Source organism: Giraffa tippelskirchi, chromosome X (genome assembly GCF_054371585.1).
Source record: "Giraffa tippelskirchi isolate mGirTip1 chromosome X, T2T-mGirTip1v1.2.pri, whole genome shotgun sequence".
NCBI classification, from domain to species: domain Eukaryota; kingdom Metazoa; phylum Chordata; class Mammalia; order Artiodactyla; family Giraffidae; genus Giraffa; species Giraffa tippelskirchi.
The window spans coordinates 54,826,277-54,850,972 of NC_137289.1; the positions used below are offsets into that span (position 1 = coordinate 54,826,277).

At 38.9% G+C, this 24,696-nt stretch overlaps 1 protein-coding gene across 15 annotated transcripts in view; it reads left to right on the top strand.

The window, feature by feature from the left end:
- PWWP3B (PWWP domain containing 3B) overlaps window positions 1-12,478 on the top strand; it is a 39,063-nt gene extending 26,585 nt beyond the window's left edge. For 14 of the 15 annotated variants that reach the window (XM_081565356.1, XM_081565352.1, XM_081565355.1 and 11 more), the window contains 3 exons: window positions 4,936-5,067; window positions 7,489-7,566; window positions 8,587-12,478. In XM_081565356.1, coding sequence (XP_081421482.1) covers window positions 8,812-10,890 — 2,079 coding nt within the window. In that variant the 5' untranslated portion in view covers window positions 4,936-5,067; window positions 7,489-7,566; window positions 8,587-8,811 and the 3' untranslated portion in view covers window positions 10,891-12,478. Of the gene's footprint in view, window positions 1-4,935; window positions 5,092-7,427; window positions 7,567-8,586 lie in introns of all 15 variants that reach the window. The other variant, XM_081565366.1, reaches the window with a different exon arrangement.
- The last annotated feature ends 12,218 nt before the right edge of the window (window positions 12,479-24,696 follow it).

A 24,696-nucleotide genomic window follows, 5' to 3' on the forward strand; every position in this document is an offset into this window, starting at 1 on the left:
TCACTTTTTTAGGCTTACTTGTTCAGTCATGCTGTGGGAAGGGAGGAACCCTGCAAACAAATATCACTGACGTGTGCTCACAGTAATTCAGCCACACTGGGTTTGCCCCCGCTCACAGCGTGTGTGCTTTCCCAGTCTACACTGTTCAGGCTCTAGGTTGCTCTGCCAGGAACTGTCTGAGGTGGGCCCTGGGTTGCATGCACTTCCCAGGTCTAATCCACTCAGGTTCAGGTTCTCAGGTACTTCACAAAGGCACAGACTTGGTTGGGCCTGTGTTTTGTGCCCTTCCCAGGTCCGAGCAGCTCAGGTGACCAGTTGCTTGGCGAGCGCTGTCACCCCCAGTTGGAGGCTGCATCGTATCACCTCCCCGCCCCAGCCGTTTGTTTTTCTGGGTGTACAACGGGCACACCTTCTCAGGTGTGCTGTGTGTCTCTTCTTGGGAGCTGATCTTTGGCTGCGACCCTCCCGGCGGATGTCGACCTTCTAGAATCCCTAGAAGTCTTGGTTAGCAACGAAGCCTGCTTGCAGTTTGCTAGATGATTCCTCTCTGGGTCCGCGATTGCCACCTTCCAGCTCTGCCTGCCCTCACCTGCTTGTCTCTGGAGGGGGATGGGCTGGTCCACAGCTGGCTAGCTCTGCTCAGTCCTTTGTTCTGTGAGCTGGCCTGGTGGTGTCTTAGGTTAGGGATTTTCGTGGGATAGCTATCCCACAGTCTGGGTTGCTATCTCAAGTTAGTTCCCTCAGATTGCCCTTGGGGCATTCAGGCCCGGTCCTTACCCTAAGCAGTGCAACCCACGCCTCCCTGTCCGGTCCCTGCTTGCTAGTGGCGGATGCGAGCGTCTGCACTGCTTCTCCGCTGGGAGTTGCCCTTAGGCACATAATCTGTGGGTTTTAATTATTTATTTATTTTTCCTTCCGGTTATGTTGCCCTCTGAGGTTCCAAGGCTCACCACAGACCCACCGGTGAGAGTGTTTCCTGGTGTTTGGAAACTTCTCTCTTTTTTAAGACTCCTTTCCCCTGACAGATCTCTGTCCCTACCTCTTTTGCCTCTCTTTTTATCTTTTATATTTTTTCCTACCTTCTTTCGAAGACAATGGGCTGCCTTTCTGGGTGCCTGATGTCTTCTGCCAGCATTCAGAAGTTGTTTTGTGGAATTTACTCAGTGTTCAAATGTTCTTTTGATGAATTTGTGGGGGAGAAAATGGTCTCTCTATCCTATTCCTCTGCCATCTTAGGACCGCCCCAAGATAGATGCTTATTGTTCCACTGGGTTAAAGTGATTGGAATGGGGTGGACCCATTATTCAGGGGTTCAGGATCTTTCATCCCTAATGAGTTGCATCCTTTTCCTAAATCACTTCTTGGTCTAGAATGGCTGTCTGAATCCTGTTGTGGTCAAATTCTAGGGGGGAGTAAGAAAAAGAAGGGAAAATGAGTGAAAAAGAAAAAGCCCAAGAAGACAGTTTTCCCTTTTGGAGGTACCCTCTCTAGAATCTTCATAACTATTTCTGCTTACATTCTTTGGCAAGAAATTCCATCTTGTGGCCAGGGCTTATTTGGAGGATTGTGGGAAAAAATATTTTAAGAGTTTACAATGCCACCTTGAATGCAACTGGAGTTCTGTTGATGACGAAGAATTCAAAAAGTGAATGTAGGGTGGGCAAATAGAAATGTATGCCCTGGTCTTTATAAATATGATACACAGCCAAAAAAGAAAATAAAAAAACATTCAACAAACAACAAAAGTCCATAAAAGATGGAAAGGGAAAAGTTCCTCTGGCAGAGAGAATGCTTCGTGTTCACCAAATTGTGTTTCATTTTCCTCCTGGGTCATAAGGAGACTACCTTCCCCAGCCTCTTTAACAGTTTTATCTAGTTGTTCAGTTCAGTTCAGTTGCTCAGTCGTGTCCGACTCTTTGCAACCCCGTGAACCGCAGCATGTCAGGTCTCCCTGCCCATCACCAACTCCTGGAGTCCACCCAAACCCATGTCCATTGAGTCGGTGATGCCATCCAACCATCACATCCTCTGTTGTCCCCTTCTCCTCCTGCCATCAATCTTTCCCAGCATCAGGGTCTTTTCAAATGAGTCAGCTCTTCACATAAGGTGGCCAAGGTATTGGAGTTTCATCTTCAGTTGACTGTGACCAATAGTGATGTTTGCCAGTCCTGGCCTCTGAAACCTTTCCTGGGATTCTCCAATGACCATCTTCATAAGATCCTTTGTAGTTGTTGTTTAGTCACTTAAGTTGTGTCTGAATCTTTTGTGACCCTCGTTAGCCAGGTGCAAAGACTAGAGGACTTCAAGGCCAAAGAAGATGGTAGAGTCATAGATTGGAGGAAGTTTGAGTCTTTTAATGACTGCTTAGAATGGAGACTCCTCTCCTTCTCTGGCCGCTTGATGACGTCCGTTGAACTTTGACGTCAGCGTTAGAAACTCTTTTGAGGGTGAGCCTCTGAGATTTAGGGTGGTTTATACTATAAAAGATTACATACTGTAATTATTAGAGCCCTCAATAAAATACTAGCCTGGGAATTATCCTCATTATTATTATATATTTTCTAATATTAATGCTTACATAGAGGTGGTTTTACATACAAACATTTATATATAAAATAAAATTTATATATAAATATATATTTATATGCATTACATATTATATAATACAGAGGCCAAATAAAACGCTGCATCCCCCAAATTATCACAATGAGATACCGCCTCACACCTATCAGGATTGTTATTATCAAAAAAGAACACAAATAACAAATTTTGGTGAGGATATGGAGAAAAGAAAACCCTTGTATACTGTTGGTGGGAATGTAAACTGGTGCAGTCGCTGTGGAAAACAGTATGGCAGTTTCTCAAAATAACTAAAAATAGAAGTACCATATGACCCAGCAATTTCACTCCTGTGTATATATCCAAAACCCAGAACAAAACCACTAATTTGGAAAGATACATGCACTCCAATGTTTGTAGCAGCAGCATTATTTACTATTGCCAAGATACGAGTGCAACCTAACTGTACATAACAGATCGATGGATAAAGAAGATGTGGTGTATATACAATGAAATACTACTCAGCCATAAAAAAAAGTAAAAATTTTCCCATTTGCAGTAAGATGGATGGACTTGGAGGGTATTAATGCTACATGAAAGACAAATACTGTATGATATCACTTACATGCGGAATCTAAAAAATACCACAAACTAGTAAATATAACAAAAATGAAGCAGACTCGCAAGATACAGAGAACAAACTCATGATTACTGGTGGAAATAGAGAAGCGAGAAGGGATAATATAGGAGTAGGGGATTATCAGGTATAAAATACTATGTATAAAATAAGCTGCAAGGACTATTGTACAACAAAAGGAATATAGCCAGTATTTTATAATAACTGTAGATGGAGTATAATCTTTAAAATTGTGAACCACTATGTGTGAAAGTCACTCAGTTGTGTCCAACTCTTTGAGACCCCATGAACTATACAGTCCATGGAATTCTCCAGGTCGGAATACTGGCGTGGGTAGCCTTTCCCTTCTCCAGAGGATCTTCCCAACCCAAGGATTGAACCCAGGTCTCCCACATTGCAGGCAGATTCTTTAACAACTGAGCCACAATGGAAGCCCATGAACCACTGTATTGTACACTTAACAACAAAAAATGATTATGAATTTTGAGTGCTAATATAGAGTTGTTTCCATAGATATCTAGTCAAGACTAATCAAAGTGTTTTCTAGACCTCTCTAAAAAAGAAATAAAGTAGAACTTACTGTAGATACTCACCAACCACAGAAAACTAAGGCCTTGGCTACTTTGTCAGAGGGATACCTAACATCATCCAAAGTTTGGGAGAACCCTAGAACTGAGGTCTTCACAACCCACCATATCTTGTGTCCCTTTACATCTCACATTCTGGATTTGAATGTGGCTTACACATTGAATGCTGTCAGACATTTGTTAAGTATGTGTATTTCTAGATGTTGAATTGTGTTCTAAATTAATCAGGAGCATGTAGTCATTCTCTTTGGCCAATGTATTAGTTTATTTTTTCTGCTGTAATAAAAGATTATATATACGTGTTTATTTAGTTTATATAAATAAATTTTATATAAAATAAAATATACAACAATAAATTTATATATAAATATGTATTAGGTAATACAGAGGTCAAATAAAACACTTCATTCCCAAATATTTTCATTTCCAAAATTATCCCTAGCAATATTTTAAATTAGCTTTGTAAGTTAAATCAGCTGAATTTTAGTCTAACATAGGAGAATTTTAATGAATACAATGTGAAAATATGTTTCAGACATAGAGAAAAACAAATACATGTAAATTTTTAAAAATTAATTTTCCCCACATTGATTTGTGTGAGTGAAAAATACTAATAAAATATAAGGAGGAGGATTTGCCAGTTATTGATGAGGGTATATGAAATGGGCATTTGCCTGCAAACCAGTGATTTCCAGCCTCTGGTCAGAAATATCCATGTTCCTTGAAGATATCTCTAGAAATTTCTGAAGCATTTAAGAAAATAACTGAATTAAAGGAGAGACATACCATGTCCTGAAAACAGATTAAAAAATTATAAGTCGTTTTCCCTAAAACAGTGTACAGTTTTAGTGTGATCCCAATCAACATCCTTAGTGGACTATTTTAATGAAGCATGACCAGATGGGTTTTAAATTTACCTACCAAGGTAAGATGCAGACAAGGCAAGGAAAAAAAAAATGGTGAAATAGTTTAAATCAGACATTTTTTTAAAGTAAAGTTATTTACAACCTTTTTTTTTTAAGAAATCGCCACCCTAAGGGAAATTAAACAGACACTTGTTGCTAATTCACTTTCAAGTTCTTTAAAAAAGAACATTTCTACCCTTTTCCACATCAGCAATTTAATTTGGCAATTCTCCCTCCCTTAATTCAGAGAAGGACCGTCTGTCTTCATCATAGGGAGGGGGCACAGCGTTCTCTGAGAAGCTTCAGAGTGAGCTGTGCCTGGCCAGTCTTGGAGGAGGAGCAGCATTTCACTGGGCTGCAGCTGACAAGAAGCTTCAAGGTAATGGCTGTCTTAAAGCTAGTTGTTTCATAGGAATTTCTTAGAACCTTAGGATGAAGATGGGAGAAATAGGAATAGTGGTCTTAAAGTGGTGGGAAAGGTGGGTGGGTTTGAGATAATTGTTGGCATTTTGAAAGAATTAATCCTTTGGAATTTGTGTATCTCCCAATCCTTTAAAAGTCTACAAGTGGAAGAAAGAGTGGTCAGAGTACAGCCTCTATATCAAGACTTCAGTGCAGCACGGGCATTCATGCTAATTTATTGACTTGGCATTCCATGTTTATATTGCTAGACATTCTGTTACTGTTTGAATTGTTAAGCATTTATTAATTTACACAGAAAATGATGGATAAAAATGTATGGCAACATGAGGGGAAATACTTCTATAATTTGATTGGCACATAGACTATGTGTGTGTCACCTGTACATGAGCATGGAAAGGGGAACAAGTATGTATTTGAGTGAAGACACTTATACATATATATGCATGTATATTCATATGATTTTAAAAATCTGGGAGAAAATAAGCTCCCATGTTATTCAGCATTTCCGGATAGTCAAGTTACTAGTTTAATATTAATTCTTAGCCAATATCAGCATCTCCCCATGATTGCTTTTATAATCATGAAAGAAAAATGAAGCTGACAGCATATACAATTTGCTTCAAACACGTAAGCATTCATAGACACACACAGACATGCAGACATACCCCACCCCCCATCTTTTGCCAATAGTGGAAATTTTCCTGGACCTAATCAAGTGCGTAGCCTGGTTGCTGTGTTGGCTGTAGCCCTGTCTGTGTCCTCCCTGCAACTCATTCTTTCCGATCACAGGTATAGCTGTGGTCAGCAATAACCATTTTCTGTATCTTTAAAGTTTTTAAGAGTGAGACAGAGGATTTGGTTTATTTCTATTAGCAGTTTTTAAAAATATTATATGGCATGGTGCATCCGTACAGTGGAATACTATGTGTCTGGAAAATAAAAACGTAATCCTCTGCATGTAAAGATTTGAAATGTCTAAGAAATAAAGTGAAAAAATTAAATTGTAGCATACAATTGTCATATTATCTCACAAAATTAAATATGTGTTTTAACAGAACATATATATGCTACTATATAATCCATGCAACCAATTCTGGGAAAACATACCTTCCACACTATTAACATGACTATTTATTTGTGTATTTGGAGAGACAGGATTAGCTTTACTGTTGTCTAATTTTGGAGTATTAATATAGTCTTACTCATTTACTTGTTTACATCATCAGGAAAAATACTGAGATAAAATGTTACAAACGTGAGAAAAAAACTCATTTAAAGTAATTCATAAATCATGTGAAAAACACTTAGGTAGAATAATGTTCATACTGCTCTTATTGAGATCTAATGTTGTTTTGAAATGATATGCATTTATCTATACATGTAAAAAAGTCTGGAAAATACTCAGATTATTTATATAGAGGCTTGTACTTAGTTTTACGTACATCTTTTTGCATCTTTTCGATTTTTAATAAGCTTCTGCTTCTGCATGTTTTATAACCAGAAACATTATAGTTGAAGACATTATGATCCTCTTATCCTACACAGCAAACCCCTTGAACTTAGAAAGTTCTATAAGCCTGGAAAGGCTCCTGGCTGGCTAAATGTAGTTCCTATCCTTCTCTCATAAGAAAAATCTGAGGAACTGAAGCTCTGCATATAGCGCCTGCAAAAGCTGCAGTTCTGCTTTTGGTCACAAGATGGCGGTGGCCAAATTTCCTAAATTTTCTCCAGGCAACCATTTTTATGACGTGGACAATAATAAAGCAATGAAACGTATTTTGTATGAGTGAACTGTGAGACAGCATATAGAGTGTGAATAAAATTCTGTTGAAAAAATTATATATGTAAAGGAGGAAAAATTCCCATAGTGGTTGATTTGAGGATTCAAACAAAACCTATAGTCTTGTTAATAGTAGTGCGTATGTGTTTAGTCGCTCAGTCATGTCTCTTTGCGACCAGGTTCCTCTGTCCACGGGATTTTTCAGGAAAGACTACTAGAATGGGTTGCCATTTCCTTCACTGGGGTATTTTCCCCTGGGATCAAATCCTTGTCTCCTATGTCTCCATTGTAGGCAGATTTTTTATCCTCTGAGCCATCAGGGAAGGGCATAGTAGACACAAGGTAATTGTTACTTCCCTTTCTTGTCTTTGCCTCACACTTTTCCTGAGAAGTATGATTTAAACATGAACCAGATATCATAACTGTATCACTCAGAGAGAAGTTAAAATAATATAAACAAGGAGGACAATAAACATCTACATCATAGATAAGATTTCATTTCATTCCTATATTTCCGAATGACATGTGTGCTAAAGTTTTGGTAGAAAAGTTTCTTTATGCCTTGGCCACTTAATTTAATTCTTTGTCTCCTTTTAGACAGCCTGTCTCCTTTTGGAGTAGAATCAAGACAACCAGATCACAGAGCCAGACCCTTCCTGATCCACGTGACGTTGGGTAAGGCTCTTTTCATTTTGCAAAATACTTCACATTAAAAACATGTTGAGAATGCAGGGTATAATTTATTTTGCTTCTTTCTCTAAAGCCTTAGCATTTTTATATTAAAAACTACATTTCATATTAAAATCACGTTAGGTTGAGAATTTAAAGTATAATTCTTTTGCTCCCTGTTCTGTAGCCATAATGTTTTGTAATTAAAAGCAATAGTTTCTACTTTGGGGAAGGAATCTCATGTGTCAAACTGCGATGAAGAATTCATGCCAGAGACTAATCAGATTTCTACCTGAAGTCCTAGTCAGCCACGTGACTCTCAAAAAATCCTTGATAATTACCCCATCCAATGTGTGAACCTGGCAGCCATTCTGAATCTCTGCCTTCTAAGCTCATGCTATTAACAAGGTCATTATGTTGTGGTCTGGGTTCAAGAGATACAGACCTTATTATCTTTGTCTGCCTGCTTTGGGTAGAAAGGAAGCATTTACAGCTTAAAAATTATAAAGCTGTGTGTTTAGCTAGAACAGTGCTTCCAAAGAGTTCCTAGACAAGTAGCTTCAGCGTCACTTAATAACTTATTAGAAGTACAAAACTTTGGATCCTATCCAGAGCATCTGAATACAATTCTCAGGATAGGGCCTAGAGATCTAGTTTTAAGAATCCTCCAGATGAGTTTGATGCACACCAAGTTCAGAGTCCTGCTTCTCTAGGTATGATATTAGGGGCACCAGTCCCAAAACGTCTAATACATAGAGTTCCTGACACACCACTTCTGTCATCATGTACATCGAGTCACACTTTAATAATCATGTGCAATAACGAAAGTAAGTTCTTTGAGATGTTATAAAAACACGTTTCCAGTTCTTATCCCCCACCTTACATTATTCTGCATTTTCCTCCTCCATCTGATGCCCCACTGAGCATTGTCCTTTTGTCTCTCTCTTCTCTATTTGCAATTGCTCACCTACTTTGGCAAAATAATTTTATTTGCTGATACTCTTCTTTTCCTTTTTGCTATTTCAGTATCTTCCATATTGTCCCTTCAAACAACGTGTTCAAGCATCCTTGGGAAGTTCAGCTGGAGGAGAACAGGCCACACAAGCTATAAACACTTTGTAACTCTTTGTAGTTCTAAAAGCGGCATTGGTCAAAGTATTGTTTGTGGTAGGGACTTCCTTCACAGTGACAAGAATAGCTAGACACATATATCTCTGATATTAACCTCTTGGCACATAAATCTAAATCATAATGGATGCTGAGTATGTCTTATGCAATTGGCAAGACCAGTTGTGGCCAGCAAAAGTTTTGTCCAGGTCTGAGGCTTCATCAAATAGTAAGAGAAAAAAGGTATTTTCCCTGGAAGTTCAGATACTCTCACTGGATGAAAAAATTCAAATGGAAAGCACAGAAACAAAGATCCTAACTAAATCTCAAGTTGAAGCTATTGCCTCCTCACTAGCGGCACAGTCAGAGGGCAGTGACCCACCTGGAGAGGAAACAGCCTATTCCAGGTCACTGAAAATGGCACTGGATATTCTGAATGAGAGAACAAATTTGATTCAAGCAAGCAGTTCAGATGAGGAAGAGACCACTATACTGTTTCAAAACATACCACAAAAACCATCTGATTCACCCCCTCGTAAAAAGTATCGGAAGCATGAAGGGGAAGGAGACTTACCAAAGTGTCTGGAGGAAAATGAAAATTCAACAACCCTGTTAGTATCATCAGAGAGTGAGGATTCCCTGTATGATGATAAATCACAGGTGCATGCAATGATTGATAGTATTCCGAACGAAATGGAAACAAAATCATCACAAAACCTCAGCTGGTGCCAGACTTTCCCTTCACTTTCAGAAGATGAGGATGAAAAAGAGAGCAAGAAAAAGATTGACCTTTCAATTTTGCCTCTGCTTTCCACAATTAAAGAGGAAGATGTATATGTTAAAGAAGAAAAATTCAGTCCAACTTTACCATCAGATGGCTTCACTGTGCCCAAAGCTTTAAAAGAGGAGCCAGAAGACATCTACCCAGAGGCCCCGGCCACTTCTTCTGAATGCTCTGCCTTCTCAGAAAATATTGAAGATCCTGGAGAGGGTCCCTCTGATCCATGCTCAGTTACTAGCCAGAATCAACCTACTGTGGAATCAGAGATGGATGCTGAGCCTCAGCCTTCTTCGTGGGAACATCAGGTTTCGTTTAGTGCCTCTAGCCATACCGGGGATTATTCACTCCTCGGGAGTAATGAAAAAAATCTTCAGAGACTGGATTTTGAGGAATTTGAGGAAGAATTTCAAGCTTCTGACAAGTCAGCACGTGTAAGTTCGATTGCTGCATCCATATTAGATGACGATGAAGAAGATGAAGAACTTCCACGTTTCCTTTTTCATTATGAGCAACGTTCATTTGAAACAGGAATGATTGTGTGGTTTAAGCATCAAAAATATCCATTTTGGCCCTCAGTGATAAAAAGCATCAGGCGAAAAGAGAGAAAAGCAAGTGTGGTTTTTGTTGAGGCAAATATGAATCCTGAAAAGAGAGGCGTTAGAGTGCCTTTTAGAAGATTAAAGAAATTTGACTGTGAAGAGAAGCAGGCACTAGTGGAGAAAGCCAGGGAGGAATACAGTGAAAGTATTGACTGGTGCATCTCGCTTATTTGTGACTACAGAGTTAGATTAGGTTGTGGTTCTTTTGCAGGCTCATTTTTTGAGTATTACGCTGCTGACATTAGTTATCCAGTTAGGAAAATAATCAAACAGGATACCTTCAGGAATTTATTTCCAAAGCTGCAAAATGAAAATACTGGGGGATCAATGTCTGTGACTTCCCAGACCAAGAGAATGTCCTTCCAGAAAATTCTTCCAGACCGAATGAAGTCTGCTCGGGACCGAGCCAACAAGAACCTAGTGGACTTCATCGTGAATGCAAAGGGAACAGAGAGCCATCTCTTAGCCATTTTAAATGGCACGAAAGGGTCCAGGTGGCTGAAATCATTCTTGAATGCAAATAGATTCACACCCTGTATTGAAACATACTTTGAAGATGAAGATCAGTTGGATGAGGTGGTGAAATATTTACAAGAAGTCTATAAACAAATAGATGGAAAAATGCTGACTCGAATAAGAGATGATAAAATTAAATTTATCCTGGAAGTTCTTCTGCCAGAAGCAATCATCTGTTCAATTTCTGCTGTTGATGGGTTAGATTACAAGGCAGCAGAAGCAAAGTATCTGAAGGGGCCATCTCTAGGATACAGGGAAAGAGAATTATTTGATTCAAAAATCTTGTTTGAAAAGAGGCGGAAACCGTTAACAAAGGAAGATCATTAAATCCTCTGAGGGTCCAGTAACAGGGAGCTTCCATAGATTCTAGTTTAAAAGAAAAATCTCTGAATGATTCTAACATATATTTTCCAGAAATGGGAGCCTGGGTGATATGTTCACTTTTTGCAATCTCTAGGATCTATGACCTGTTGCTGCATCTTCATTTCCTTTTCTTTCACTTCTATTAACATATTTCAGCAGTTCTACTTTCCTGTGCATTTTTAGAAAGCATAATTCCAATATGATTAATAAAGGAAAGTACTATTTTGTTTTTTGACATTTTTGTGTCTATGCTGTATAGTTAAATATAGTGTGCGCAATCATTTTAATATTAAAGTTGCACTGGTATGAGACATTAAGCAAGATAATTAGAAAAAAGCATCAATTATATATTTTTGCTCAATTTTTATAAGATATTAGACTTTCTCTTAAGATAGCTGAATTATTTTTCTTGCCATGCTTATTTATTTTTGGAAAAATATCTGAGATATAGAACCAAAGATAGAGATGCTTTGCTATATATTACAACTGAGTGCAATTGCTTTTGCAAGAAAACAATCTGGACTTCAAAAATAAAGTAAACGGATTATCTGCATGCAGTCAATGTGTGTGTGAATAACATCTCAGCACGCAGAAAATAATTTTGGCAGCCTTGAACAGGATTATTCATTCTACAGTTCCTTGAAATTCCATGTGTGGGAGTGTCTATTGTTCAATAGCCAGAACAGTTTCTTAAAACAGACAGGCTTTCTGCTGTCTTCATAACTAACATTGGCTGTATCTTAATATAGCCTGACCACATATAGAAGGCAGCTAGAATCATTGTATTCATGGTCTGGCTACTCTAGATGTATGAGTCCAGACTGACTGCTCAAGAGCCCACCTAGTTTGATATAAACTGTAGAAAATACAAGCACTTTGTTCTGAATCTTGTATCTCCAAATACAGAGTTGCTTGCTTCAAACCAAGCATTGTTTATCATCCGGCTTATTTGTACAGTAGTTCCAGTTGCTTTCAATAATATAAATTCCAACTGGTAAATCATTCCACATTACTAGAAAGAATAGATGGACCAGAATCTGTGAATTTGGAAATGGGTCACGGAAAAAGTCTCTGTCTGGATAAATACGACAATTATTCCAACATGTTTAAAAATACACAATTGAAAGTTAAAGTGTGAAGTCAACAAACTGTTTATTCTAACTTGAAACAAGACTTTTAGTGAGAATAAATATTGAGAGCTATTTTATTTTAAAAGCTTGATGTAAAATAAGTCCTAAAGGCTTAATGTGAGCCTGTCTGCATTTTTCAAAGTGAGACAAATGTCACTCTTGGGGTTTTGTTATGTGTTCACATGGCCTTGTGTTTATGTAAAAATTGCAGAAATTTGATGTTTTGCTTTTCAATAAAACTATTACACCTTTCACTTTGGATGTTCACTTCACCATACTTCAGATTGTTCAGCTACATAAGTGGTGTTTCTGCATACACACACACATATGATTTGTTTGGAATTTTTGCTATTGCAGTTATCATAATTTTAATGCTTGTTATACATTATCTTATCATTCTAAATAAATACTCACTGTTGTAATTGATTTTGTGTTATTTTAAAAGAAAACCTTCAAAAGTATATAAGCTTCAGATTCCACAGAACCTGCTCTAAACCTTGTCTCCTGCCTGACGATGACCAAGACTCCTCGGTGTACAGCCTGAACCAATCCACATAGTTTCCTCATGATCCTGAGGATCATTTGACAACAGACCATCACCACAGTGTATGTGGGCCTTATACCCTGGGAAAACACATTGTATTTACTCTATAATATTGTGTTCCTTTGAGTATAATATATTACCCACCTTCTATTTTCTCAGTGGAGCTAACTCTATCTCTTGGTTCTCATATTTTCTTTACTACCTAGCTCATTTATTCATTCATTTAGTCATACGATTGTGAGTCAAGAAAGCAAGTGATGTGTGGTTTAAAGCTCTGCTCTGAGGACTTAAGATGCCAGATTTAAAGTGAGCCAGATTACCTTAGTCATCTTAGATCACTTCTTCATCATAGTAATGATACACTTCATCATAATAGTGGGAAATATTTCTTAACGTCATAGACTCTCTGTATTTGAAAAACAGGGCCCCAGGATTCCCCATATTTGTGAGTTCCTGGGTGTCTGGTTTGGGGTAAAGGAACGGCACCTAAATTGCTCCTAGTATGTTTTTTATATTGTGGCATGTATTGAAGTAAGGGAGATGTGCCTCAAATATACATTTATTTTCTTCTCAAAGGCTACCCACTCCAGTATTCTGGCCTGGAAAATTTCATGGACTGTATAACTTATATACAGGGTACATCATGAGAAACGCTGGGCTGTAAGAAGCACAAACTGAAATCAAGATTGCCGGGAGAAATATCAATAACCTCAGATATGCAGATGCTGCTGCTGCTGCTGCTAAGTCGCGTCAGTCATGTCCGACTCTGAGCGACCCCATGGACTGCAGCCTACCAGGCTCTTCCGTCCATGGGATTTTCCAGGCAAGAGTACTGGAGTGGGATGCCATTGCCTTCTCCACAGATATGCAGATGACACCACCCTTATGGCAGAAAGTGAAGAGGAACTAAAAAGCCTCCTGATGAAAGTGAAAGAGGAGAGTGAAAAAGTTGGCTCAAAGCTCAACCTTCAGAAAACTAAGACCATGGCATCCTGTCCCATCACTTCATGGGAAGTAAATGGGAAAACAGTGGAAACAGTGTCAGACTTTATTTTGGGGGCGTCCAAAATCACTGCAGATGGTGATTGCAGCCATGAAATTAAAAGACGCTTACTCCTTGGAAGGAAAGTTATGACCAATCTAGACTGAGTGACTGAACTGAACTGATAGTCCATGGGGTCACAAAGAGTCGGACATGACTGAGCGACTTTCACTTTCACTTTTGAGTGAGTTGGCATTTGGGATATGGAAATAGATGAGTTTGGCTTCAACTCAGCGTGAATTCAGAAATCCCTTTCAGCCTCAAGTGGTTTTTAGGGCAGGCTCTAAGAGTGGGCTAAACTGGATCTGTAATCTAGGTTTGTGTATCTAATGGGAATACACAGCCTGTCATTCACCCTAATCCATTGGATTAAGAAGACCCTCATCGCCAGTCATAAGACAGACTGCTGAATAGCAGACCCTGATTCTAATTGTAAGGTTGCAGACATGCATGGAAATTGCATTCATAACACTTCAGTTCAGTTTACTCCCTCAGTCGTTTCCAACTCTTTGTGACTCCATGAACCACAGCATGCCAGGCCTCCCTGTCCATCACCAACTCCCGGAGTTTACCCAAGCTCATGTCCATTGAGTAGGTGATGCCATCCAACGATCTCATCCTCTCTCGTTCCCTTCTCCGCCTGCCTTCAATCTTTCCTAGCATCATGGTCTTTTCAAATGAGTCAGCTCTTCGCATCCGGTGGCCAAAGTATTGGAGTTTCAGTTTCAACATCAGTCCTTCCAATGAACACCCAGGACTGATCTCCTTTAGGATGGACTGGTTGGATCTCCTTGCCGTCCAATGGACTCTCAAGAGTCTTTTCCAACACCACAGTTCAAAAGCATCAATTCTTTAGTGCTCAGCTTTCTTTATAGTTCAACTCTCACATCCATACATGACTGCTGGGAAAACCATAGCCTTGACTAGATGGACCTTTGTTGGCAAAGTAATGTCTCTGCTTTTTAATATTCTCCCTAGGTTGGTCATAACTTTCCTTCCAAGGAGAAGCGCCTTTTAATATCATGGTTGCAGTCATCACCTGCAGTGATTTTGGAGCCCCAAAAAATAACATCTGCCACTGTTTCCCCATCTATTTGCCATGAAGTGATGGGGCCAGATTCCATGATCTTAGTTTTCTGAATGTTGAGCTTTAAGCCATCTTTTTCACTCTCCTCTTTCACTTTCATCAAGAGGCTTTTTAGTTCTTCTTCACTTTCTGCCATAAGGGTGGTGTTATCTGCATGTCTGAGGTTATTGATATTTCTCCCAGCAATCTTGATTCCAGCTTGCGCTTCATCTATCCTAGTGTTTCTGATGATATACTCTGCATATAAGTTAAATAAGCAGGGTGACAATGTACAGCCTTGACATACTCCTTTCCCGATTTGGAGCCAGTCTGTTGTTCCATGTCCAGTTCTAACTGTTGCTTCCTGACCTGCATACAGATTTCTCAAGAGACAGGTCAGGTGGTCTGGTATTCCCATCTCTTTCAGAATTTTCCACATAACACTTACAGATCTCTATATCAATATATGTATCCTAATGAGGAAGGAGTAGACCTCTGAGACCTGGAATAGTAATGAGTGCAAAAATCCTGAATCCCTATCATCCCCTGTACACTTAGTCTGGCAAAAGTAGCCCCCTAACCCTTACTATTGGAGAGCAACCTCCTTGTTCCTGGAAAACAGGGCAATGCCTCATCTAAGGCAGCTGCCTCAAAAAGACTGCTTGTCTTACTCAACGGCCAACACTGATGTTTTTCATTGCTTCCAACTCATGGCAAGGGTAAGGTGTTATCACAGCACAAGGACCAAAATTCAGTCTCTGTTCAGGTGGAATATCCAGAACGAGCTCTAGGAACTGGCTAATATGTACTTGTGTGAACTGGGATAATACATGTTAGAATGGATTTTGAGGACTCACTGACATGGGAGTGCATACTTATGACTCAGAGGTCAATGACCTGGAGCTGCCTTCACATATGCTGTTTGGGTGAATCTTGAAGCTTGGGCAACAGGCTATGTATGGTAAATGAGATAGAAGATATTAGAACTTGCTTGCCAGAGTACTGAGGAATTGGTGAGAAGGTCAAAGGAATGAAGGTACTGGAAATAATTACCTTCATAACATGAATAACATGAGACAAGAGGACCTATCTCTAAAGTATATTTCCCTCAGAGGGCAGAGAAGACACTACTATAATAAAGTAGTGAGGAGGAACACTTGACATTGGTGAAGGGGAACATTTGACATTTTTATAAAAGTCAATGTATGCTCTCCTGTGCAAGTCATTATTAGAAGTAAACTATGTTCTAATGGAGATAATAAGATTTTAGAGCCCAGGTTGCTGCACAAAACCTCAGGGACAAGTATAATTACCATAATGGGAAGCACAGTCACAGTGGAACCAAACTAGCTTGATTGACAGAAGTCTGTGGTAATGCTTTATTGATAGTATTCCAGAGCTAGATATATGAACAGTTCTTTTGTATGAAAAGAAAAACATGAGACTTGATAAGTCAAAAAGTCTGATGTTAACAGACTTGGTCCCCTACCATATTTTCAGATGTGGAGTGCAAGTTCTTCTGTTACTCAGGCCATATGCCTCAGTATATCTTATAATGCTTACAGTATCTATGATGGATAAAGAAGCATTATCTAAGTCATTCTAAGCCATAATATGGGAGTTGTAACACAGAATCCTGAGGTTCTGAGCAAAATTCATATCTCCTATGTAAGTAAACTACTTGCCAATTAAAACATAGCTCCTTACATACTATTGCTCCTAAGTCGCTTCAGTCGTGTCCGACTCTGTGCGACCCCATAGACGGCAGGCCACCAGGCTCCCCCATCCCTGGGATTCTCCAGGCAAGAACACGGGAGTGGGTTGCCATTTCCTTCTCCAGTGCATGAAAGTGAAAAGTGAAAGTGAAGTCGCTCAGTAGCATCCGACTTTTAGTGACCCCATGGACTGCAGCCTACCAGGCTCCTCCGTCCATGGGATTTTTCAGGCAAGAGTACTGGAGTGGGTTGCCATTGCCTTCTCCTACATGCTATTGAGTTCAGTAGAAATATATATGGAGTGCCTTACCAAGAGATGGCAAGTAAGGTGCTATACGACAGGAGCTGCCCACCACAATCTGTACATTATGATATTCACCAAGTGATAAGATCTGGCAAGCTCAATAGCAGTCCATAGTACCATGGACACGCTCCAGGATCCAGCCTGAGAAAGCACAAATAAATTGGCTGACTGTACTAACCCTCATGCCTTTGACTGCTGTTACAATGATGTCCCTCATGAGGCAGGGGGTGGTCTATGAACAACTACTGGAAGAGGAAATTATTAATCTCAAACTTGGTGCACAGATGTGTAAGCATTAAATATCAATGATAGCTGTAAATGGACTGCCACCACAGTTCAGCTTCAGTTAGAGTAGAACAATGTTGAAGCAGGAAACTTCCAGTTGGCAGAACTGTGAGCATTACATCAGGTTCTTCACTCTGTAATTAATGGTCATCCAAGGAACTGATGGTAGAGAAGACATTTAAAAATCAAGTGTATCTGATGACTCATGTGGATATCAAACAGCTTCTCTCCTCAGTCATCGTGGTTCTGGCACAATGAACCCATGAACTATCCTGATGGCAGGATTGGAGCCTAAGCTTGAGTTCAGCAACACAGGCTCTCTCCACAGGTGATCAAGCTACTCTCACTTCTAAATGTATAACTCCCCAAGAGCAACATCTGATGCTGGACACTCAATTCCATCCCTTCCTTCAAGGATATCATCCAGCTACCTCATTCTACATTGAATACGCTGCATCCACTCTATCTTAGAGGTGGTAGTTATTCATCATCACGAAAATGGATGCCAACTTTAGACCCATAGGGTCAAGCACCACTTGCCTGTAGTGATGTGCACTTTCATAACATACCATTGTTTGACTTTTCCTCCTTCCTTGCTTAACCATGATGTTGTTGTTCAGTCACTCAGTCATGTCTGACTCTTTGTGACCCCATGGACTGCAGCACACCAGGCTTCGCTGTCCTTCAGCATCTCTCGGAGTTTGCTCAAACTCATGTCCATTGAGTCGGTAATGCCATCGAACCATCTCATCCTCTGTTGTCCCCTTCTCCTCCTGCCTTCTATCTTTCCCAGCATCAGGGTCTTTTCCAATGAGTCGGCTCTTCACATCAGGTGGCCAAAGTATTGGAGATCCAGCTTCAGCATCAGTACTTCCAATGAATATTCAGGGTTGATTTCCTGTAGGATTGACTGGTTTGATTTCCTTGTTGTCCAAGGGATTTTCAAGAGTCTTTTCCAATACCACAGTTCAAAGGCATCAATTCTTTGGCACCCAGCCTTTTTTACTGTCCAGCTCTCACATATGTTTTCCTTATTCTGACTTACTAGAACCACTTTCCAAATGAGCTACTCAAATGGAAACTTTTGTGTCATACTCTCTTTTGTGGACACTCAGGCTAAAATAACCTGCAATAATTAAATATTTTAGAAAATATAAGTAAGCATCTTTGGATCAAAATGTTTATTAAAGATTTAAAACATTCATATATGAAAACTATTAAAAATTAGTAATTTTCCACTTCTGGCTACGATGGAGTCCAACATTTCCCCCATCCCCTTTACCAGAATCAATAACATAAGTTTTCACATTAGAAAACCAGAAAAAGAAGAGCACATTAGATACAAAACAAGTAGAAGAAATCAAATAAATATTAGAGCAGAAACCAACAAAATTGAAAACAACGAAACAAGTAAATCGATGAAACCTAAATCTGCTTCTTTGAAAAGGTTTTGATAAGATTTTAGCTTGGATAACCAAGAAAAACAGAGAAGACACAAATGACCAGTATCAGGAATGAAAGAGGGGACATCACTACTGATTCCTTGGATGTTAAAAGAATGATAAAATTCTATCAATAACACTATAAGCACAAATTTAAAAACTTAGAGGAAATGATTCAATTCCTCAAATTTAAAGGAAAATATGTATTTCATTTATATATACTTTATGTTTTAAAATAAAATTCACATTCTCTTTTTTTTCCTTGTTTTTATTTATTTTGTACATGAGATCAGCTGTTTTTCAAAAAAACACTTTTTATTTTGTATTGGGGTACAGCCGATTAACAAACAATATTGTGATAATTTCAGGTGAAACTCAGGGTTTTTTTTTTGAAGTCTGAATCTAATTTTATTTTATTGTTTTTTTTTACATCATTATTAGTTTATTTTCTATTTTTAACATTCTCTTTTTTAACATAAAAATTCATTGGTGTCAGATACTAAATAACAGTAATTGTTTAAATTTAATGCATATTTTCCCATAACTATTCTTTTTTTTTTTTTTTTTGCTTAACTGATATCAGTTCAGTTCAGTCACTCAGTTGTGTCTGACTGTTTGCAACCCCACGGACTGCAGCACGCCAGGCTTCCCTGTCCATCACCAGCTCCTGGAGCTTGCTCAAACTCATGTCCATCAAATTGGTGATGCCATCTAACCATCTAATCAACTGCTGTCCCCTTCTCCTCCTGCCTTCAGTCTTTCCCAGCATCAGGGTCTTTTCCAAGGAGTCAGTTCTTCGCATCAGGTGGCCAAAGTATTGGAGCTTCAGCCTCAGCATCAGCCCTTCCGATGAATATTCAAGACATTTCTTTTAGGATGGACTGGTTGGATCTCCTTGCAGTCCAAGGGACTCTCAAGAATCTTCTCCAACACCACAGTTCAAAAGCATCAATTCTTTGGGGCTCAATTTTCTTTATGGTCCAACTGTCACATCCATACATGACTACTGAAAAACCCATAGCTTCGACTAGACAGACCTTTGTTAGCAAAGTAATGTCTCTGCTTTTTAATACACTGTCTAGGCTTGTCACAGCTTTTCTTTCAAGGAGCAAGTGTCTTTTACTTTCATGGCTGCAGTCACCATCTGCAGTGATTTTGGAGCCCAAGAAAATAGTCTGTCACTGTTTCCATAGTTCCCCCATCTATTTGCCATGAAGTGATGGGACCATATGCCATGATCTTCGTTTTTTTGAATGTTGAGTTTTGAGCTAGGTTTTTCACTCTCCTCTTTCACTTTCATCAAGAGGCTCTTTAGTTGCTCTTGGCTTTCTACAGTAAGGGTACTGTCATCTGCATATCTGAGGCTAGTTATTTATATATCTCTCAACAATCTTGATTCCAGCTTGTGCGTCATCCAACCTGGCATTTCACATGATGTAGTCTGCATATAAGTTAAATAAGCAGGGTGACAGTATACAGCCTTGACATACTTCTTTCCCAATGTGGAACTAGTCCATTGTTCCATGTCTGGTTCTAACTGTTGCTTCTTGACCTGCATACAGGTTTCTCAGGAGGCAGGTAGGGTGGTCTGATATTCCCATCTCTTGAAGAATTTTGCACAGTTTGTTGTGATCCATACAGCCAAAGGATTTGGCATAGTCAATAAAGCAGAAGAAGATGTGTTTCTGGAACTCAGTTGTTTTTTCCATGATCCAATGGATGTTGGCAATTTGATCTCTGGTTCCACTGCCTTTTTAAAATCCAGCTTGACCATCTGGAAGTTCTCAATTCATGTACTTTTGAAGCCTAGCTTGAAAAACTTTGAGCATTACTTTGCTAGCCTGTGAGATGAGTGCAATTGTGCAGTAGTTTGAGCATTCTTTGGCATTGCCTTTCTTTGGGTGAAAATTGACCTTTTCCAGTCCTGTGGCCACTGCTGAGTTTTCCAAATTTGCTGAAGTATGGAGTGCAACACTTTCAAAGCATCATCTTTTAGGATTTGAAATAGTTCAGCTGGAATTCCATCACCTCCACTAGTTTTGTTCATAGCAATGCTTCCTAAGGCCCACTTGACTTCACACTCCAGGATGTCTGGCTCTAGGTCGTGAAGATCTTTTTTGTATAGTTCTGGTATTCTTGCCACCTCTTCTTAATATCTTCTGCTTCTGTTAGGTTCATACTGTTTCTGTCCTTCAATTTGCCCATCTTTGCATGAAATATTCCCTTGGTATCTCTAATTTTCTTGAAGAGATCTCTAGTCTTTCCCATTCTATTGTTTTCCTCTATTCCTTTGCACTGATCACTTTGGGAAGGCTTTCCTATCTCTCCTTACTCTTCTTTGGAACTCTGCATTCAGATGGGTGTATCTCTCCTTGTCTCCTTTGCCTTTCACTTCTCTTCTTTCCTCAGCTATTTGTAAGGACTCCTCAGACAACAAGTTTGCATTTTTGCAATCCTTTTTCTTGGGGATGGTGTTGATCACAGCTTCCTGTACAATATTACAAAACTCCATCCATAGTTCTTCAGGCACTCAGTCTATCAGATCTAATCCCTTGAATCTATTTGTCACTTCCACTGTATAATCGTAAGGGATTTGATTTAGGTCATACCTGAATGGTCTAGTGGTTTTCCCTACTTTCTTCAATTTACATCTGAATTTTGCAATAAAGAGTTCATGATCTTTATTGTGCCACAGTCAGTTCCTTGTCTTGCTTTTGCTGACTGTATAGAGCTTCTCCATCTTTGGTTGCAAAGAATATAATCAATCTGATTTTGATATTGACCATCTGGTGATAGCCATGTGTAGCGTCTTCTCTTGTGTTGTTGGAAGAGGGTGTTTGCTATGATCAGTGCTTTCTCTTGGAAAAACTCTGTTAGCCTTTACCCTGCTTCATTTTGTACTCCAAGGCCAAACTTACCTGCTACTCCAGGTATATCTTGACTTCCTACTTTTTCATTCTAGTCCCCTATGATAAAAAGAACATCTTTTTGTGTTGTTGTTGTTAGTTCTAGAAAGTCTTGTAGGTCTTCATAGACCTGTTCGCCTTCAGCTTCTTCAGCATTAGTGGTTGGGACATAGACTTGAATTACTGTGATATTGAATGGTTTGCCTTGGAACTGAACAGATATCATTCTGTAGTTTTTGAGATTGCATCCAAGTACTGCATTTGGACTCTTGTTGACTAAGAGGGATACTCCATTTCTTCTACGGGATTCTTGCCCACAGTAGTAGGCATAACTGATATAAACTATTGGATTTCCTTTTAACATATAATTCCTAAATTTCCTATTATGACTATTTATTTTTGGAAAACTATCTTTTAGATATCAAACCAATGACAGATAATATGTATTATCACTAACTTCAGTTGGTTTTGCAAGAAAACAACTTGTGTTTAAAAAATAATGTCAATGCAGTCTATATGTGTGTGTATGAAATCTCAGCATGCAATAAATCATTTTGGCAGCCTTGAGAAAGATTGTTCACTATATACTTCTCTGAAATTTCATTTATAGGAGTATCACTTCTTCAGTGGCTTGATGACTTCTTAAAACAGACAGATTTTTGTCTCTCTTCCTAAATGAAAGTGACTGGGTTTCTTAATATAGCCATCTGACAACATGTAAAAAGCAGCTAGAATCATTATATTCACTATCAGGCTACTCTATGAGTAGGAGGCCAGGCTGACTGCTTAAGAGCCCATCTAGTCTGATATAATCTGTAGGAAATTTAAGCACTTTGTTCTGACTCCTGTATCTCCAAAAACATAGTTATAAGCCAGGCAAGCTTTATTGTCTGGTCTATTCATAGAGTAGCTCCAATAAGTTTCAGTAATGTAAATGCTGACTGGTAAGTCATTCCAAGTTCCTAGAAGGAGTAAATGAACCAGGATTTAAGAATTTAGAAATGTGTTACATAAAAAAGACTCCAGTTGGGTAAATATGACAGTTACCCATATATGGTTAAATACAGGCATACCTCAGAGATATTGCTGGCTCAGTGCCAGACCACCTCAATAAAATAAATATTACACTAAAGCTAGTCACACAAATTTTTCTGTTTCCCAGGGCATATAAAAGTTACATTTAAACTACAATGTAGTCTTAAGTGTGCAATAGTCTTGTGCCTAAAACATGTACATGCTTTAATTTTAAAATATTTTACTGCTAAAAAATGCAAACCATCATCTGAGCCTTCAACAAGCCATAATCTTCTTGCTAGTGGAGGGTCTTGCCTCGATGTTGATGACTGCTGATTGATCAGGGTGGTGGTTGCTGAAGGTTGGGGTGATTGTTGCAATTCCTTAGACTAAGAACAACGAAATTTGCCACATTGACTGACTTTCTTTCAGGAACAGTTTCTCATTGCACATCTCCATCAGAGCTCTTGGATAACCAGGTGCATTGTCAATATGCCATAATATTTTGAAGGGAATCTTTTTTTTTTTCCTGAGTAGTAGGTCTCAACAGAGGGCTTAAAATATTCAGTAAACCATGCAAACAGTTGTGCCATCTTCCAGACTTTGATGTTTCATTTGTAGAGCACAGGCAGATTAGATTTAGCATAATTCTTAAGGGCCCTAGGATTTTCAGAATGGTAAGTGAGCACTGGTTTCAACTTAAAGTCACCAGTTGTGTAAGCCCATAATAAGAGAGTTAGCCTGCCCTTTGAATCTTTGAAGCCAGGTATTGACTTTTCTCTAGCTATGAAAATCCTAGATGGCATCTTCTTCCAACATAAGACTGTTTCCTCTACATTGAAAATCTGTTGTTTCATGTAGCTGCCTTCATTAATTTTCTTAGCTGGATGGTCTGGATAACTTGCTGCAACTTCTACATCAGGACTTGCTGCTTCACCTTGCACTTTGATGTTACTAAGATGGTTTCTTTCCTTAAACTTCATGAACCAACTTCTAGTTTCAAACTCTTCTTCTACAGTTTCCTCGCCTCTCTCAGCCTTCACAAAATTGAAGTTAACCTTGCTCTGAATTAGGCTTTGGCTTAAGGAAATGTGACTGGTTTGATCTTGCATCCAGACCACTGAAACTTTTTTCATATCAGTAATAAGGCTGTTTCACTTGCTTATCATTCATGTGTTCACTGGAGCAGCACTCTTAATTTCCTTCAAAAATGTTTCCTTTGCACTCACAACTTGGCTAATGTTTGGCACAAGAGGCCTAGATTTCAGCCTATCTCAACTTTCAAAACATACCTTCCTCACTAAGTTTAATCATTTCTACCTTTTGATGTAAAGTGAGAGACAAGTGACTTTTCTTTTCATTTGAACACTTAGACACCATTGTAGAATTATTAATTAGCCTAATTTTAAATTGTTGTGTTTCAGAGAATAGGGAGGCCTAAGAAAAGGGATAGAGACAGAGGAATGACCAGTTGTCAAGCGATGAGAATACACACATTTATTAAGACTGCCATCTTAATGAGTTCATGGAGTCCCAAAACAATTACATTAGTAACATCAGAGATCGCTGATCACAGATCACCATAGCAAATATAATAATAATTAAAATGTTTGAAATACTGTGAGAATTAACCAGAATGTGACAGAGACACAAAGTGAGCAAATGCTGCTGGAAAAATAGTACTGATAGATTTGCTTGACTCAGGGTTGCCACAAACCTTCAATTTGTAAAAGATACAATATAATATTTCATTTTCTTACATATTCAAGTATGTAAGAAAATACATATCCAAGTATGTTTATAAGGAAAATGGGGCTTCCCAGGTGGCACTAGTGGTAAAGAACCTGCCTGCCAATGCAGGAGACCTAAGAGACATGGGTTCAATCCCTGGGTTGGGAAGATTCCCTGGAAAAGGGGCATGGCAACCCACTCCAGTTTTCTTACCTGGAGAATCTGGTGGACAGAGGAGCCTGGTGGGTTACAGTCTTTTGGGTCACAAAGAGTCGGACATGACTGAAGCGACTTAGCACAATATTTCATTTGCAGCAACATGGATGGACCTAGAGAATATTATGCTTAGTAAAATAAGCCAAAGACAAATATTATATGGTATCACTTCATGTGGAAGCTAAAAAATAATGCAAATGAATGTGTATGTAAGAAACCTGTGAGTCTGTTTCTGTCATGGAACACAAACTAGTGGTTACCAAAGTGGAGAGGGAAGGACAAATGAGGAATTCGGGACTGCTAGATACAAACTACTACACATAAAATAAATAAGCAAAAAGGATTTACTGTATAGCACAGATATGGAATTATATT